The sequence below is a fragment of the Rhinoderma darwinii genome, chromosome 1 (genome assembly GCF_050947455.1).
Source record: "Rhinoderma darwinii isolate aRhiDar2 chromosome 1, aRhiDar2.hap1, whole genome shotgun sequence".
Classification (NCBI taxonomy): Eukaryota; Metazoa; Chordata; class Amphibia; order Anura; family Rhinodermatidae; genus Rhinoderma; species Rhinoderma darwinii.
Genome location: NC_134687.1, coordinates 89037413 through 89055752, shown reverse-complemented (window position 1 = coordinate 89055752; position 18340 = coordinate 89037413). Strand labels below are relative to the sequence as shown.

At 40.3% G+C, this 18340-nt stretch overlaps 1 protein-coding gene across 1 annotated transcript in view; it reads right to left on the bottom strand.

The window, feature by feature from the left end:
* Positions 1-18340, bottom strand: part of SORBS2 (sorbin and SH3 domain containing 2) — a 333928-nt gene that overhangs the window by 59864 nt on the left and 255724 nt on the right. The window contains exons 9-12 of the mRNA XM_075860172.1: positions 16282-16454; positions 7437-7503; positions 4151-4195; positions 3041-3233 (exon numbers count right to left, since the gene is read on the bottom strand). Coding sequence (XP_075716287.1) covers positions 3041-3233; positions 4151-4195; positions 7437-7503; positions 16282-16454 — 478 coding nt within the window. The remainder of the gene's footprint in view (positions 1-3040; positions 3234-4150; positions 4196-7436; positions 7504-16281; positions 16455-18340) is intronic.

The window sequence follows — 18340 nt, the reverse complement described above, 5'->3', positions numbered from 1 at the left end:
GTGCGCGCGATCGAGAGCGGGGCAACGGCTGTAATACACAGCCACGGCCCCGCTCTGACAGCGGAGAGAAGAGAAACATCTTCTCTCCGCTGTTAACCCTTTGAACGCCGCAATGACAGCTGATCGCGGCGTTCAAGGAGAGGGGACTGCACATTGATCGCGTCACAGAAAATAACTGTGACGCGATCAAAGTCCACAACTCGTATGGCCTGACAGCCCAGGGTCTATTGAAGGACCCCAGGGCTGTCTGAACATATTTCCTGTTGTTAGGGCATACTGAGGTGCGCCCTAACAACTGCCTGTGTACAATCAGTAACAGGCTAATGTATTGGCATATAGATCTATGCCAGTACATTACAGTTACAAAATAAAAATCAAAATGATAAATCCCTTTATGGGATTAAAAAAAAAGTTAAATTAATGTAAAAAAAAAATAATGGTAAATAAATAAATAAAAAGTAAAAAAAATACACAGAAACACACATTTTTTTATAATAAACAAACTTTTTAAAATATAAGTCCCAAAACATAAAATAATATAGACACATTTGGTATCGCCACGACCGTAACAACCTGTATAACAAATGTATAACATTATTTATGATGATAAGTGTATGGTGTAAAAAAATAAATATTAAAACTGCTGCGCAACTGCTTTTTTTCTGCATTTTAAGCGATTTAAAAATTTATAGAAATGAAACGATAATGTATTTGTACCAAAAAATGGTACGTACATAAAGTACAACTCGTCCCGCAAAAAACAAAGTCTCATACAACTACATCGTACAAAAAATAAAAGCGTTATGAGCGTCGGGATGCAAAGAGGGAAATGTAAAAAAAATTGCTCTGTCCTCAAGGCTAAAATTGTCCGTGTCCTTAAGGGGTTAAAGAGCTGTGGTATATGTTGACGTAATATAAAGGATGATAGGTAGTCTAAGAAATCAAAGAATTTTTTTTACATACAGCGGTTCCATAATCTAGCTGTGTGACCAGGCATATATACAATAACACAAATACATCCATGCATTATAGTCCCTGAAATCATAGCTTGGTAACTGCATTGAGATTAAATGGTTTGAAAAGGTTGAAACCTTTCAGTGCTGATACAAATACTAGATAATGCTACTTCCCTTAGAACCCATGATGGTTAATGATGTGTATATGCAGAATTAATACCTTTTAAAATGTGACCGATTTGCTGTACCGCTGGGGCGTCGCTAGCCCCGGGCCTTCAGAGCCTAAGCCCCGGATCTTATGCCCGGTTCCCCCGGATCCCTGGCAACTCACACATTCGGGTCGTAGCAGTTGCGATCACGACCGGGTCGCAGCAGTTGCGATCACGACCGGGTCGCAGCGGTCGCGATCGCACCTTATCTATGAAAGTTACTATAGTAACTGGAGCCTATGTAATTAAATACTTGGGCCCGTTACTATAGTAACGACACATACTTACCCATCTTACTTCCTGAGCGCAGCGGAAGTCCTGACGTTTCCTCACGTCATGACGATGTGCGCCGCGGAAGACATCACAAGGCTAGATGGTTTTGGGACATCCTCTGCACCCGGAGCCGAAGAGGAGGTAAGTGTAACGTTACAGTCTGCTGGGGTCCTGTATCTAAGCATGCCTGGTGGTAAGCTTAGATGCAGGGTCTAACATACCGTGTCACACATGGACCCTGTATCTAAGCCTACCACATGGTATTCTTGGATACATAGCCCATGTCTTATCCTGTCCGATGGGCCCTGTATCTAAGCTTACCACAGGTGTTACTAATGTTTTTTTTTTTGTGATTTTTTACAGATTCGGTCGTTGGACTACGTCGGATTGGAGGACTACTTCGATGACTACTTTTTTCATTTTCAATAAAATGGTTAATGAGGGTTGTGTGGGGGAGTTTTATTTAAGAAAATATTTCATCTAGGTCTTTGTATTTTCAAACGTTATTACTACTGCATTAATAGCCACTGGCTGATTGACAGCGTCCGTAACTAAGGCGGGGCTTAGTGTTAGCCGGTGTGGAGGCCAACACTAACCCCCATTATTACCCTGGTACCCACCGCTACCAGGTGTACTAGAGAGAGCCGGGTACGATCGATTACCCGACCATCTGTAGTGATGGTCGAGCACTGGGGCGGCAGTAAACTGGTATCATTAAGCTGGGAAAGGCCAAAAACAGTGGCCCTTCCCACCCTGGTAAAGCTAGCCTGCCGCTGCTATGTTGTATCTTAACCATTTTATTGGGAATAAAAAAAAGCCGTCATCGAAGTAGTCCTTGAATCCGACATAGTCCAACGACTGAACCTGTAAAAAAACACAAACACACCAAAAAAAGTTTCCGCAACAAAAAACGCATAAAAAAAACTCTGTGTGAACAGGGCCTTGGCATTGGGTATTGTTGTAAAACGTATTTGTTGCCGTTTTCTCATTGAAGTCAAGGCGAACATATAAACACAGCTAACCACAAAAATGGATAAAATCCCTATAACATCTGGCCTCTGCAAATGCAAATAAAAATAAAAAAATAAAAACACCCCATGTACTGTACATACAGCCCAAGAGCATCTCTCAGAGTAAAACTTCGTTCATATCTGCGCTAGGTTCCCGTTCCGACATAACGGGACTCTGACGGACACAAACAGAAACCAAAGGTTTCCATTTCATCACCATTGATTTCAATGGTGACGGATCCGGTGCCAATGGTTTCCGTTTGTCTCAGTTGTGCAGGGGTTCCGTCGTTTTGAAGGAATCCATAGTGTAGTCGACTACGCTATTGATTCCGTGAAAACTACGGAACCCTTGCACAACAGAGGCAAACGGAAACCATTGGCACCGGCTCCGTCACCATTAAAATTAATGGTGATGGAAACGGAAACCTTTGGGACCCTAGCGCAGATGTGAACGAAGCCTTATATATGCTGGACACTGTTTAGTCAGGTAGTATATACAGGGGGCATTGTAGATACTACCTGGCTGAATTCAGTGCAGATAAAACCAGGTAAGAGCAAAGAGGGGAAGGAACAAAAATATTGGGTGACATACTTTTCTGGAGAGGTCAGCTCCCGCAGGCGATGAGGCACGGATGGAGGAAGCACGGGCACAGGTGGAGGCGGCAATGGGGATGAAGCTCTAAATACATCTGTGCCATTGTCAGAGACACTTTTAGTTAGAGGACGGTATGTTTGTGTCTTTGCAGCAGGGTGTGAATAGGAAGGTAAAGCCGAGCTGTAGTTATCTGTTAATCACAAGAACACATACTTAGATACAATTGAGATCACAGAAAACTTTCGTCAATTGTGTTAATATATTAGTGTCCAAAACAGGATATCGGGTCAATCTACTAGTCAGGAGTACTTAGAAATGTCTACATTCGACAATTATAGCATTTTGACACATTACAAGTGATGTCTTAATCCAATACAAACTACTTTAACATAACAAAAGACGTCTTCCTCTAGACCACATTAAATTCAAGTAAACAAGGAAGAAACTAATTAAGACTTAATATTTACATGGCAAAATTCACAGCCCAAATTTACTGTTCAATATTTACACCTTGTGAAATGTTGTTGCCTCGGTTATAATTGTTATTCTACATAAAGTGGATGCTCCACTCCTAATAGGGTGTATGGAAAGGGGTTATCTAATGCCGACAACGCTATACAACTCCAGATTTGTCCATTCAGGACATATAGATATATCGCTATCTGCAGTGTAAATTAATGGAGAGAGAGAAGTGTATGATGCCGATTGGTCAGCGTCATACACTCCTCTGTACAACGCCCACTTGGTCATATAGTAAAACGCGCCCAGTTGTCCATTGAGAAACTCATTAGCATAAAGCTAATATAGGTCATAACTCAGTCAAAAATGATCGTTTTTCTAAATAAAAAACACTGCTGTAATCTACATTACAGCGCCGATCACATGATGTACAACATAGGCCACTTATAATGTGGTGACAGAGCCTCTTTAAATAGTCAGTTACTGCAAAGTTTTGGGCTTAAAATAATATATTTCCATTTAAAATAGATGGACATTAATGACCGTGTAAAGAGAGATCCCTGCTAATTTTGCAGAGTAATATAGAAGTACATAATCACTGTTAATAGTCTTCTATTTATAGTTGCACATATAGATTGAGTAACTCACCTGTATTATATGCATAGGCTGTGTTCGAATAATCACTGTCATGGTCTGTAAAACAAACAGAATCTCTGAGTCCGGTACTATGGAAGAGTCACATTTACTACAGGCTGAGAACAAACCAAGAATTACTTCCGCCTTCTCCTTTATGTCTCATGGTTCAGCTCATCTCACCTTAAAAATAATTGCGTTCCCATATATTCTCTTTGTTTGAGATTTGTCCTTGTCATATTATTGCATTTCAATGAAATTGGCATTGGTAATACTTTAAACTCAAGTCACAATGATAATCCGTGCACATAAATGTCTGCCGAGAAGCGCCCATTAGAGCTTGTTTAATATTTCACAAATGCAATGGTGATTTGTGACTTACTTTTAACAGCTCTGATCCGAGACCTGAATTTCAATTAAGTCTTGTGAATGTAAAGTTTCTTTGAGCAGAGGTTACATATTGCAGGACATTTGACTTTGACAGACAATCCCATTTTTCTACTGGCTGTCTCAAAATGGAAAAAACATTGTGTGTATATGTTTCTGACACCGGTAACCAGATAATGAGCACTTCTTTGGTAGCCTATTTTTTTTATTTGGCCTGGCTGTTTCATGTATTATTAACCCTGTGGCGAAATGTCACGTACATGTACGTGACAGCTGCCAAGGGGAAGTATGGAGCCTGTTCACGGGTTGAGTGCGCTCCATACTGAGCGGGTGTCAACCTCCGGCAGGGCTTCATAGGAGATTGTCAGTATAGCGATATACTGCAATACCATGCAAGCGATCCAACTGGTTCAAGTCCACTGGTTGAAGTCCCCTAGGGGGACTAATAAAAAAAAAAAGTTAAATACAGTTAAAGGTTTTTTTTAATGTACAAAAAAAATATATATATTAAAAGTTAAATAAAAAACCTTTTTTGCATATTTTGCCTAAAGTAATGTTAAAAAAAAAAGCTTACATAACTGGTATCACCGCGTCCGTAAAAGTCTGCACTATTACAATATAATATTTAACCCCCTCAGTGAATGTCGTAAAAAAAAATTATAATAAAGACACCCAAATAAAAAGTGATCAAAAAGTCGCATGTACCCCAATAAAAACTAAAGAGCATCATGCAATAAATAAGCCCTCACACCGCTAAATCGACTGAAAAATAAAAAAGTTATGGCTCTCAGAAATATGGCGACAAAAAACGATTGTTTTTTAACAACGTTTTTTCTTTATAAAAGTAATAAACCATGAAAGAAACTATATAAATTTGGTAACTCCGTCATCGTATCAATCCGTAGAATAAAGTTAACATGTAGTTTTCACTGCACAATGTATGTCGTAAATACGAAACAAAAAACCCCCCAAAAAGGTGGATTCAAAGTTTTTTTCCCATTTCCCATTTCCTCCCCATAGAAAAAATGTATTTCAGTTTCCCAGTACATTAAATAATGGCTGCATCTCAAAGGGGTTAAATATACATTGTATCAAAACGGTCTCAAAGCAAACCATTTTAATTTCTTTTTCCATGGCGGTTTTCAAAATTATGTTTTTATCTCCCCCAGACCATCCTTGTCACCATCCCAACATACTTCTAGACCACACTGGGCCGCCAGTTTGTGACTTTGTATAGTCTACTTTCAGACGGCACATCGGCGGTGTTGGTCTCCTGGACTGTTGTCTCTATGACCTTATTGAGACCCACTCTCCTATTCTATATTTTATCCACAGTGGTGGCTCCAAGCTTTGGTCAAAATTGGTCTATTTTTTCCCAGTATTAATGATGGCCCTCCTCTGGTAATGGAGTGACCACGAGTGAATGTTTAGACCGCACACATGTATCTTCCACACACTTGAAGGAGTTCTCCTATTCAGGTTTCCCACGGCTATGCCCACTTATAAGAGGCCTCTTATATGCCATCTCCTTCAGGTAGTCAAAACTGTAATCCTCCATCGCTGAAAGCATCCTGAGCCCCCCTCTCTGGATGATTAGTTTTAGAAAATCTCCTTTGTCCAGCAGTTAGAGGAGTTGAATGCTCTCACCCCGAGGCCTCTACATGCTTCACATATCTGGTGGGAAAGGGTAAGTTTTCAGTCTTCTGAAACTTACCGCACCATTACCAATTAAGTTATGTCTTGTTGCTTTGCGCTCTCTCCACCCTGCGTAGTTATGTAGAACTTTTCGTTGTGGCCACCTAACCACCCTTTTCCACTTATCTCACACTTTATGTCTTTGGATACCTCTCCTAGTCCTGACCTCTCTCCATCTCCTATTTTTATGTCCCCATTGTACTTCTTTATATAGATGGACTAACTGATTGATAATGTTCTCCCCAGGCACTTCGCTCCTTGATTTAGCTACTCTGCTTACTCCTCCCTCAACTTTTACCCATTTGCCTTTTTTATGGTCTACTGTTTTTTATGATTCTATATTAAAATTTGTTAAATAAAGAATTTGAGGAAAAAAAACAATTTGTATTCTATAGCAATAATAAAAAAATTCCTTGGTTGAACTTGGACATATGTCTTTTCTCAACCGTACTATGTAACTTTGACTCAACTAAATATATCTTGATGGTGGGTAAATCAGTTTAGGATGCGAAGCTCAAGTTGGGTCAACTGATTCAGGAACTATAACTCAGAGTTACAAACAAAAGATACAGAGCACTGTGTGACATACTCCTAAAGAATCCTAAAGCAATAGGTTTAGAAAAATTGTAGCATGGCACATACTGTACATAAAAAAACCAAGAACAATTATCTTCATAAACATTTGGGTCGGGCCAAAAAAATGGCTGCCTCTTATTATTATTAATGATGGATTGAGTATTTTCCGAAAAAAAAGAGGACTTTAAAAATAATAGGAGGCTGCCTACCACAGAAATGTAGCTTGAAGTTCCTGGGTTTCAATGCAAAATCTATAACAGAGTCCTCCAGGTATTATGCGTAATTTGTAGTAGTGGTTTCCTCATATGGGACAGAGGGTCTATTTAGACCCCTTAGGATCCAGGGCCCTGGTGTGACAGCTACCTCTGCAATCCCTATCATTACACGCATGGTCTACCCTTCTACTACACAGAACCGCTCCTTTGGTAGTTAACAAACTAAATGAAGACATTATGCAGTCAGTTTTTTCTAGGCAACATGCAGTTTTTAGAGTCAGAAGGAAATGGACCTGTTTATAGATAAAACACCATTTAAAATAAACAATGTCAATGAGAAAAGAATGTGTTGGTCTAAATACTATGCAGAATCTGATAACAAATAAAATAATATTTCTTCCTGCACAATACAAAGAGCATTCACATACCTGGCTTGTGGACCATATGAATCTGCTTGAACATTGTCTTGTACCAGTCCTTTGGTCTGTCAACAGTCTGGTAAGAAAAACCAAAAGAAAAATTATTTATGGAATTAAAAATATTAAGAAATCAGCCAAAAGGATAAAAATACCCAAAATTACCAATTTGTTCAGAAGGGCTACCAGATCGCTAGATACTGACTGTGAATTATCTGTTTGAAAATCCATGTCTACGATCACTTCACTCTCTGCCTCCTGCGAGATGAAATCTTGATTCGGGTGATCTAGTTATTGGCAGACACACATCTCCTCAATGTACAATACAAGAAGAACTAACCCAACCTGTTGTACCACAATACCAGCCACATTTTTCCTTGTGCTATCTGTACAATGCAGCTTGTTATTTTCATTTATCAAAAAATTCCTTGCCTAGGAGCACCAACCATGGTAAAAGCATTCTGCAGATGATCGGAGGAGTAAAACTTACCAGCAATGAAAAGGTTTATGTGGAGATAGTAACATTCAACATGAAATGCTGAATTGTTCACACTATATAACAAGCTAGGTTGAAAGAAAAAAACTGCCAGATACACGAAAAAAAAACTTACATAGTCATACGATCTACCATACACTTCCTTTGATCCCTATAAATATGGATCTGCACAATTTTCATTCTGTCATTATAAATGAGCACAATATGTTAAATGAAAAAATATTCACGGTACAGTATATGTACTAGAACTATGATAAAATTGCTACGGTAGTTTTTTTTTTAAATCCCTTGTCTGACCTTGTGCACTAGAGTGCACTCTCCATTGCCTGTGAAGGAAGGACTCTTAATCCCCTGCATGCAATAACTTTTTCCTTCAATGGTTTTATAAAAAGAACTACATTGCCTACCTAGATGATGTTGCGGAGGGCATTTGTAAACGTCTGTATATCCACTGTAGTAGAAATAAATGTCTGACCATGTAAAACATGGACAGCATAAGCCAGCCAGAGGGAGGGATGCTGATTGTTAGTGGCTTTCCACTCTTCATATGGAGGGATAGGGCAAATGAATAGGGGTTGTTGGTTCGAAGACTACCTGTTGAACTCACTGTAAAGACTCACGGGGTCCAGAACCTAAAGTTACGTACCTGACCGGTTGCTGACATTGGGTACCAAAACTTGTAATTACATAGACATCAGAAGGATAAATTCAGCCTTGATTTTAGAATAATGATATAGTGCTACAATCTTATTAGTTATGTCAGATGATGAAGGCCATAATAAAAGTGTCGTCCATGTCAAATACATTATTCTGAACGAACCACCAAAAAGCAGAAATATCGCTGTATATTACACAACAAGGTGTGTGCAGCGCACCACGCAGGAAAGTGTCGATTCTGTGTTTGGAAGAGCAACAGACAAAATCGCAAACAGTGAATAAAGCTGAAATCCAGACAATACGACTGCAATTGAAAAGAACCTGCATAAACCTGAAGAAATATTGTGAACATTATGTTTGTTTTTATGTCTGAATAGCATTTTTTTCCTCACAAGTGAAAATATCTAATGCCTTGTATACCAAATTTTAGCTCATAATATAATGTATCAATGTCTCCTAATACATGATGGCCTAGATTTATTATTAGGTTAATTAAAAAAATAAAAAAATAAAATAAAATTAAAAAAAAAATAAATAAAAAAAAAAAAATGATGGCACACATCATTTTTGTGCAAGTTTATTTTTAATTTTCACAGCGTTCGCCAGTTTGGAATAATCATGGAGGGAAAGTGGGCATGGTTTACTGTAAGTGGACGAGCCTACAACTTTTAGACAGACTCATTAAGCTAAATATACTGGGGTCTGTATATTTAGGGGATCTGGTCTGGAGTCTATTAGTTTAGGGAGTTAGGTCGGTCAGGTCTGGGGGTCTGTATTTAGGGGTCTGGTCTAGGGTCTGTATTAGTTTATGGGGTCTGTATTTAGGGGGCCTGGTCTGGGCCTGTATTAGTTTAGGGGGGTCTGTATTTAGGGGTCTGGTCCGAGGTCTGTATTTAGGGTGCTTGTTCTGGGGTCTGTATTTGTTTAGGGTGCTTGTTCTGGGGTCTGTATTTGTTTAGGATGCTTGTTCTGGGGTCTGTCTTTGCTTAGAGTGGTCTGGTCCGAGGTCTGTATTTAGGGAGCTTGTTCTGGGGTCTGTATTTGTTTAGGATGATTGTCTGGGGGTCTGTATTTGCTTAGAGGGGTCTGGTCTGGGGACGGCAATAGTTTAGAAGGTCTGGGGTCTGTATGCATTCTAATTTATTAGTCTGAGTAAAAGGGGTTGTACGGGCACATTTATAGGTCATCAGTATGAAAAACCGGTCCGTGCCTGGACAACCCCTTTAATGTATGGGCCTGGGCCTTGGTGTCTGAATTTTTGTGTTTTTATAGAGGCTGGAAATGGCTGCAGAAGCGGGGAGCAAAGATGTCTCATCAGGAGAAGTCGCCATACTGGTCTGTGTCAGATGAAGAAGAAAAGAGAACGACTCCCATCAGAAAAGACATCACTTGTAAGTCGCTGGATCTATAGAGGATCTGTCCCCTCTCCTGACAGGTCTGTTGTAGGAAATCCATGTATACCACATAAAGTCTTTGTGTACCCAGGACGAAGACAAATGTGTGTTACCATTCCCATTGTCAGGAGGATGTGTCCCTACACAGAGTCATACAGTCAGCGATGGTTGGAGACTGTCAGTATGTAAGGACACAGCCCTTTGATAAGAGGAATCGTAGCACCCATTTGTAAATGCTCTCACAGAAAGGTGGTGTTCACAATAGACATGGCAGTGGGGAAGGGGGGCACAAATTTGCGGAACAGCCCAGGGCCTATGGTTTACTTAATCCGCTCCTGCTGAGCAACAGTGTTGGTCCACTGTGTTATATCAAGTCCAGAGTCAATGCAGCCGTCTACCAGGAAATTTTTAGAGCACTTCATGCTTTCCTCTGCTGACAAGCTTTATGAAGATGCTGATTTAATTTTCCATCAGGACTTGGCACCTGCCCACACTGCCAAAAGTACCAATACCTGGTGTAATAACCACAGTATCACTGTGCTTGATTGGCCACCAAACTCGTCTGACCTAAACCCCGTAGAGAAACTATGGGGTATTGTCAAGAGGAAGGTGAAAGACACCAGATCCAATAATGCAGAGAAGCTGAAGGCCGCTATCAAAGCAACCTGGGCTTCCATAACCCCTCAGCAGTGCCATAGGCTGATCGCCTTGATGCCAAGCCGCATTGATGCAGTAATTCATGCAAAAGGAGCCCCGACCAAGTATTGAGTGCATATACTTTCATTAGGCCTACATTTCGGCATTAAAAATCATTTTTGAAATTGGGCTTATATAATATTCAAATTTTCTGAGAGACTAAATTTTGGGTTTTCATTAACTGTTCGCTATACTCATCAACATTAAAAGAAAAAAATGCTGGTAATAGATCGCTCTGTGTATAATGAATCTATACAATATGTGAGTTTCACTTTTTGAATTGAGCTACTGAAATAAATCAAAACTTTTTGATGATATTCTAATTCATTGAAAAGGACTAGTATATATGGAAGCTGCAGCCGCATGGAGAAGACTATATAGCAGTAATGAGCAGTATAGCTGAGAATCCAGCACTAGGGTGAGATATAAATCTTACCAGAAGCTCTTGCACATCTGCATGTGTCTTTCTCACTCTGCTCCCCCTCTCAATAGATTTGTATGGGCAGTGAGTCTGTGTCTCCTCTTTTCCTCCTTCCGTTCCCCTTGCCCTCTCCATAGACTTGTATGGGCAGCATGTCTGTGCCTCTCTCTCTGCTCCCTCGTGCTTCCCTTCCCCTCTCCATAGACTTATGGGCAGGCAGTGAAGAGACACTTCCCCACTTCCTGCAGTCCATCTCCCCTGCTCTGTAACTAGAGACAGATTTTGCTTGACAACAGGGGCTGGACAGCAGATTACAGGAAGGAAGACACCTAGTGGCAGTAACTTCACACAGAATTTGCAGTGAAAAAAACAACTAAATTGTAACTGTAAGTAAATTACAAAGGTAATATATCTGGTATACTATTAGATTAGAATAAGTGGTTTGAAAAGTTAGTTAAAATCAGCAGCGCTGCAAAACGTCTTCGTATAACCCAGGTCTTATGTAGCTGCAAGATCAGTCTGGTAGAACCTCAACAACTCTGCTCTAGTACATGTTTACACATATCTCCAATTCTTTATCACAATTATTGATTCACCTAGTAAAGTAATTTCTAATATTGCTTCATAATACGCTAATAAAGTGCATTTGTTATTCTTCTTGTCTTAAGACTGAATACGACAATTGGCAGTACTGATCATTACCAGTATTGCAAACATTGTTGTAATTGGCAATGTTCTACTCTGTTATCTTCTCTTATATATGTCATTGTTCCCACTACTTCTAGATGGCACAAATGACAGAGATAACATCATAAAAGCTCATGGTGATCTGTTGCTGCGTAGTACTTAAAGAGGCTCTGTCACCAGTTTATAACTTCCCCATCTCCTACCTAATCTAATAGGCGCTTTGATGTAGATAACTACTGTTTTTTTTAAAACATTTATTATTGACCAAGTTCTGAACATTTTTCGATTTATGCTAATTTTTTCTAAATTCCTAACTGGGTGTTATTTATTTTTTATTTTTAAATAACCAAGTGGGCGTTGTATAGAAAGGTGTATGATGCTGATCAATCAGCGTCAAACACTTCTCTTCATTCCTGCCCAGCTTGATTCACAGCACAGTGTGATCTCACGAGATCACGCTGTGACGTGACTTCCACCCGCAGGTCCTTCACCGGTGCGATGGAAGACTGAACAGACATCGCCTCCAGCCGCTGCAGATTCGGATAAATGTACTAGCACGGCTGGAGGTCACCTTCATATACAACACCCACTTGGTTATTTTCAAAAAACAAAAACGCCCAGTTGGGCATTTAGAAAAAATTTGCATAAATCGAAAAACTTTCAGAAATGGTCAATAATAAACATTTTTTTAAAAAAAAAACAAAAAACAAACAGTAGTTATTTACATCAAAACGCCTATTAGATTAGGTAGGAGATAGGGAAGTTATAAACTGGTGACAGAGCCTCTTTAAGTCCATGTCACTATATATTCTGAATTACTGTGTATTTGTGAATTGTTCCTTGTTGGATTTTTACAATAATCGGATATACAGTCTATAAAAATATGTTATTCCAGACATTTGGGCTTAGTTGCCAACAGTCACAAACTTGCTGGGAATGTCCCAAATTTACAGAGACAGTCCCGGACACTGCCATATTCAATTGTATCTGCGTCCTCAGGATGCCGATACCTTCTAAAATTATGGCAGAGCAGGAAAACTGGCCATTCCCTGCTCTGCCATTCACTCCTCCCGGAGTGGAATCCCAGGCCAGAGCATTGCCAATGCGCTGGCCAGGTATTCCACTCCCACAGGGAATCTGCGTTGTCCTTATCCATATATGGACAGTGACATCAGCGGCTCCTCCTGTAGCGAAATCCTTGGCCAGATAGTTGCCGACGCTCTGGCTGGATATTCCGCTCCTAGAGGGAGCCCCTGATGTCACTCTCCCTATATGGACAGTGACGTTAAGTGCTACCTCTAGGTGCGGAATCCCCAGCAGGGAGTGTAGGCAACGCTCTGCTTTGGGATTATACTCCTAGAGGAAGGGGCTGTGTAACCTTATCTACAAAGGGGGGCTGTGTGGCACTAGCCACCGGGAGGGGCTGTGTGGCACTAGCCACCGGGAGGGGCTGTGTGATACTATCCACCGGGAGGGGCTGTGTGGCACTATCTACAAGGGAGGGGCTGTGTGGCATTATCGACAAGGGGGGTGCGGCTCTATCTAAAATGGGAGGCTGTCCATTCTGTCACCATATAGTCTCATAAGCCTCAGTTATACAATCTGTTTTGGTCAGGCACGCTGACCTCTTTAATGATTTTCTATAAAATTTATTGTTATGTTAACTACCGTATATAACTAAATTGCTTGTAAAATATACATATGGTTTTATGCTCGAGTTACATAAAAAATGTTTTTAAAAAGAAAACGACACCTCATTGATTGATAGAGAAAGCAAACATGGTGAGGGGAAAGGAGATGTTGGGAAAAAAGTTGGGGGGGGGGGGACGGGACGGGATCTTTGTCCCGGGTACAGGAGAACCTAGCTACGCCACTGAATGCAAGTAAGACATTTTTTTCATAGCTGTCCCCATATTATTACTTTGTGTTATGAAAGGAACATGAACATATTTTAGATGTGTGTGGTTCTGTACAAGGATTATGCCAATATATTGTAATTAACACATGAACAAAATGTGCTATAGAAAGCTTCAATGTAGAACAGGTAAAGGGCAGAACAAAATGTCTCATTAATTCAGAGCACAAACAGCACAGGGGGGAAAAAAAACTTCTAAGAAGCTGATAGCAAACAGTCCAGTAGAAATTACCTGTAGCTTTTTAACAAAACATTCTATAATTACTCTTCAACCCCCTCCTAAGACTAAAGCTTTTCTGTGTGGACACCACATTTTCTTCATACAATATATTGTAATGCATCATCAGATTCAGAATAAGGCCTCATGCACACGAACGTGCTTTTGCGGCCGCAATTCCCCCGAAAATCCACGGGAGAATTGCGGCCCCATTCATTCCTATGGGGCCATGCACACGACCGTGGTTTTCACGGTCCGTGCATGGCCCAGGAGCCCGCACCGCAGAAAGAACGGGCATGTCTTATTACGGCCGTGTTCTGCGGTCCTGGCTCATTGAAAATAATGGCTGCGGCCATGTGCACGGCCCGCAATTTGTCACTCCGTGGCAGGCCGACCCGAAAATCACGGCCATGCACATGGCTACGGTCATGTGCATGATGCCTAAAAGTGCACAACCAAGATATAAACTACATTGGGAAGTGGTTTCCCAGAAGGCTCAAGCTGTCAGACGGGAACTTCTAAATTATAGCTCTTATCAGCCAAGCTGCAGTAAATGTTATAGAATTTTTATCAAATCATATACAATAAATATATTTATTCTAAAAGTCTTCTATGCCTGACCTCAGCCAGTAATAACCCCTATATTGTATATTTACCATTAGAAGCATCGATTGTAAAGTTGGTAAAATTACTGCATTATCACAGAAAAACATTCTGGGAAAAAACAACATCATAAAAAAAAATTTGTAGTCAGCCTTCTAAACCGTATATGTGGAATGTGAAAAAGGAAAGTAGTCTTCAAAGGAGGAGCCATACTGTCAAAAATGTTCTCCAGATCAAATGTCTGCGTATAAGCCACATACTGGACTCAGTAAGTGATAACCTCAAGAGTAGCTGAGCCTTGGTGGCTGCATCAGCTAAAACTAGTCACGAACAAATAAAGAAAATTACACATTTTATGGATGTGAGGCCCATGAAAGTTACTAAATAGTCGTCTAAACTGGCAAGTGGGTAAAATGTTATCTGTTAACTGTTACATGTTGTTTTATATATTTCTTAATACATCTTTCTATATGCCCTAAAGTAATGCTTAAATTGGGACCCCTCACTATTAGCCAGACCAAAGAAGTTTTGGAGCACCACTAACATGTATGCCTTACATAAATGCAGAATGATTTAATTGGAAACCACAATCAACTAGTCGCAAAGGGGATCTACCGGCTAGTAAGAGTTGACTAAAGTGAAGCACACCTTTAGAAACTTGTTTATTGAGAAATTCTAAAAAAAAAATAAAAAAAAATCCTGTTGCCTAAATGTCTGCATGCATATTTAAAGAAGACCTCCAGTGGAAACACAACTTTCCATGTCTGCATTCCCCACCTGACTGTATACCACATTCTACACTTCTTTTATGTATACTGTACTTACTTATTGAACAGCTGCCTTGTCTGTGCTTTAACAAAGCCTCCATCTTGGTTCTTAGATTTCCCCAGCTTTCTCTTCCTTTCTGCTATGCTATCAATCCCATGATGTTTATACACAGCATCACATGACCAGCTAAAGATCATACCATTTCTGCATGCTGGGGGACACTGATCAAAATTCTTTCTAAATTCTCCTAAATAAGCGGAGAAACCATAAGTATACAGACAGAGAGGCTGCGTTATATTCTTCTACGTTATACCTGTGTGACAGGAACCTAAGTATCAGTGGTAGCTGGTGATAGACGGTTCTGCCCCCCCCCCCCCCCCCCGTGCAAAACTAGTGTGGTGAAGCCTGTGATGGATGACACATAGATCTCCATAGACTCAAGAAGAGAAATTGTGTAACTGAGCCTTTGTTTTAGACTAGTTTTTCAGACGAGTTTTTGCAGGCCGGAAAATTTGCCTCAGAATTCCTACTATCATTTTGAGACAGATTTTGAACTGCCTGCACTTTTTTTCCATGTTTTTTTCGTGGCATTTTTCACCCACAGCCATTGAAGGACCGCAGGCAAAACACTTAGAAAAACACTCAGAAACGAGCGCCAAACAAACTCTGCGTGAACTGACCCTAAGAGTAAAGATAAAGATTGCTATATCTGTAATACAGTGTATTTACAAAGTTACTTAATTTTCTAAAATAGATAAATGCTACATATAAACTGGGATATTGTGCTCGAAGACTCAAAGATGTCCAATTTTATAGAGTTTTCACGTATTCCACAAATATATTACTCCCATTTATAGTGACGTTTGCTAAAACATAGAAACAGTATTCCTTGAGAACTCCTTATCCATATTTTAAAGATACTAGTCTGATCAACTGATATGTTCTGAGGGGAAAATATTGCATTAAACCATTAAAAAAACAGTTAATAGATTTTGACTCCTACCGTTCTAATGGCCGTCGGTATTCCCGATTCATCAACAGGTCCAATCCCTGCATAGTGTGGTGCTTTAACAACAGTGACTTTTTTCTCTTCTTCTGAGGTCCTGCAGATCGGAATGGTGCTGCTGCTCCGGATCACTTCTGACTGGTACTGCTGGGAGTAAGACTCCGTAGAGTCTGCACCACAATAGAAAATAATTTAGATTTTGGAACAAAATAACCATACAGTACTGTATGGTAGAAATGTAGTTTACGCTATAGGCAATTTTAAACATAAGTGCACCTCCCAACGTATCAGATAATCAAAAAGGCCCACTTAAAGGACGGGTGTCGCGGAATTTTTTATTTTTATATCAATTTGCTTTTAGTGTTTTATTAAACATTTTTTTATTTATTTGTGTTTGTGTTTTACTTTTTTTTTATTTTCTAACTTTTTCTTCTCTATGGGGGCTGCCATTTTTTTTTTTTCATTTCTGGATGTGTCGATTAACGACACATACAGAGATGGAATACGGCACACACATCCCCAAAGAAAATGCGAACGGAAGCCGTTCACATTCACTATGGTGTACGCCGTCTGTGTGGGAAGGGCACATGCGCCGCTCCCACACAGTCCAAATGGAAGGTTTTCGGCCGAGCGACACCCGGCGCCATTTTCTTGTGGAACGGAAGCCGCGGCCGGACAGTAAGATTACTACTTCCGGTCGCGGCTTCCGGACATGTGTTCTGAAGCAAGCACTAGGAGCGGAGGGAGCAGACGGAGCGGACGGACCGGAGGGAGTGGCGGCGGCAGGAGCAGGTAAGTTATGTCTGTGTTTGTTCGTGTTTTACTGTGTGATTACCACTGTATGCAAGCCTACTACACTGTGTATTCACTCAAAAAATGGCGGCACACACTGTAGGAGGTTTGTACATTCAATCCCCTCCTTTCTCCTGGGGGGGATTGTTTGAGCGAGTGTCTTCTCAAATTTTGCAGCATAAAGCAATGTGGTTGCTTTACCACATGCCAATGCTGCAATTTTGGGAATTGCTCCCTCACTAGAATAAAAAAAATTCTAGCAACACATTCCCTTTAAGGTTCAATGGGCATAAAGCTGACATATCAGTTAAATATATAAACTAATCAGCAACAAACAGCAATAAATAATGATATAGTACACCATGCTGTTATGTAGCCAAGAACAGAATAGGGACACAAAGAAAAATAGAGACTACTCTCTCACTTGAGAGGGATGCAGAAGTCCCAAAAATATCACAGCCAAAGTAGGTATTACCCACAAAAGGACATAAGAGCGGAGGATATTTATCAAACTTACATATATCTTGTACACTTGTGTTTTACTGTTAGATCATAGCAATGATGATCACTGTACTAGGCCTGGACCTGATCTGACAGCTAGGACTTTTGCAAATGTGTGTTAGGGGATTTTCTGGGTTGCAACAAGTTAATGAACCCCAACTTATGACTAATAAAATACTGAAGGCCTGTAGTAACTCCACTTTAATTAGGCACACTAAAGTCAGAAATGCTGGAAGGTGCCATTGTTTCAAACGTGCTACGAAACTATATAAACCACTCTGGTTAAACGCGGTTGATAACATTAAGACTTCATGCACTCAACGATTTAATGGCATCATACAACCCCTGAGTTGTACCTAGCAGTAATACGGCACCCTTAGGGTATGTTCACACGGCAAACAAAAACGGCTGTAAAATACGGTGCTGTTTTCAAGGGAAATCAGCCTCTGATTTTCAGCCGTTTTTTTATGCGTTTTTTTACAGCCTTTTTTGGAGCCGTTTTTCTGTTGAGACAATGAAGAACAGCTCCAAAAACGGCTCACGAAGTGACATTCACTTCTTTTTTACACGCCGTTTTTACAAACAGCTGCATAAAAAACAAAAATGTCCCGTGAGAACGAAACGCAGTTTTTCCCATTAAAATCAATGGGCAGATGTTTGGAGGCATTGAGCCCCCCATAATTTCAGCTGTTTACGGCCCAAAAAACGGCTGGAAATAAGCCGCGTGAACATACCCTTAGTTGTCTATGTACACTACCTTGCC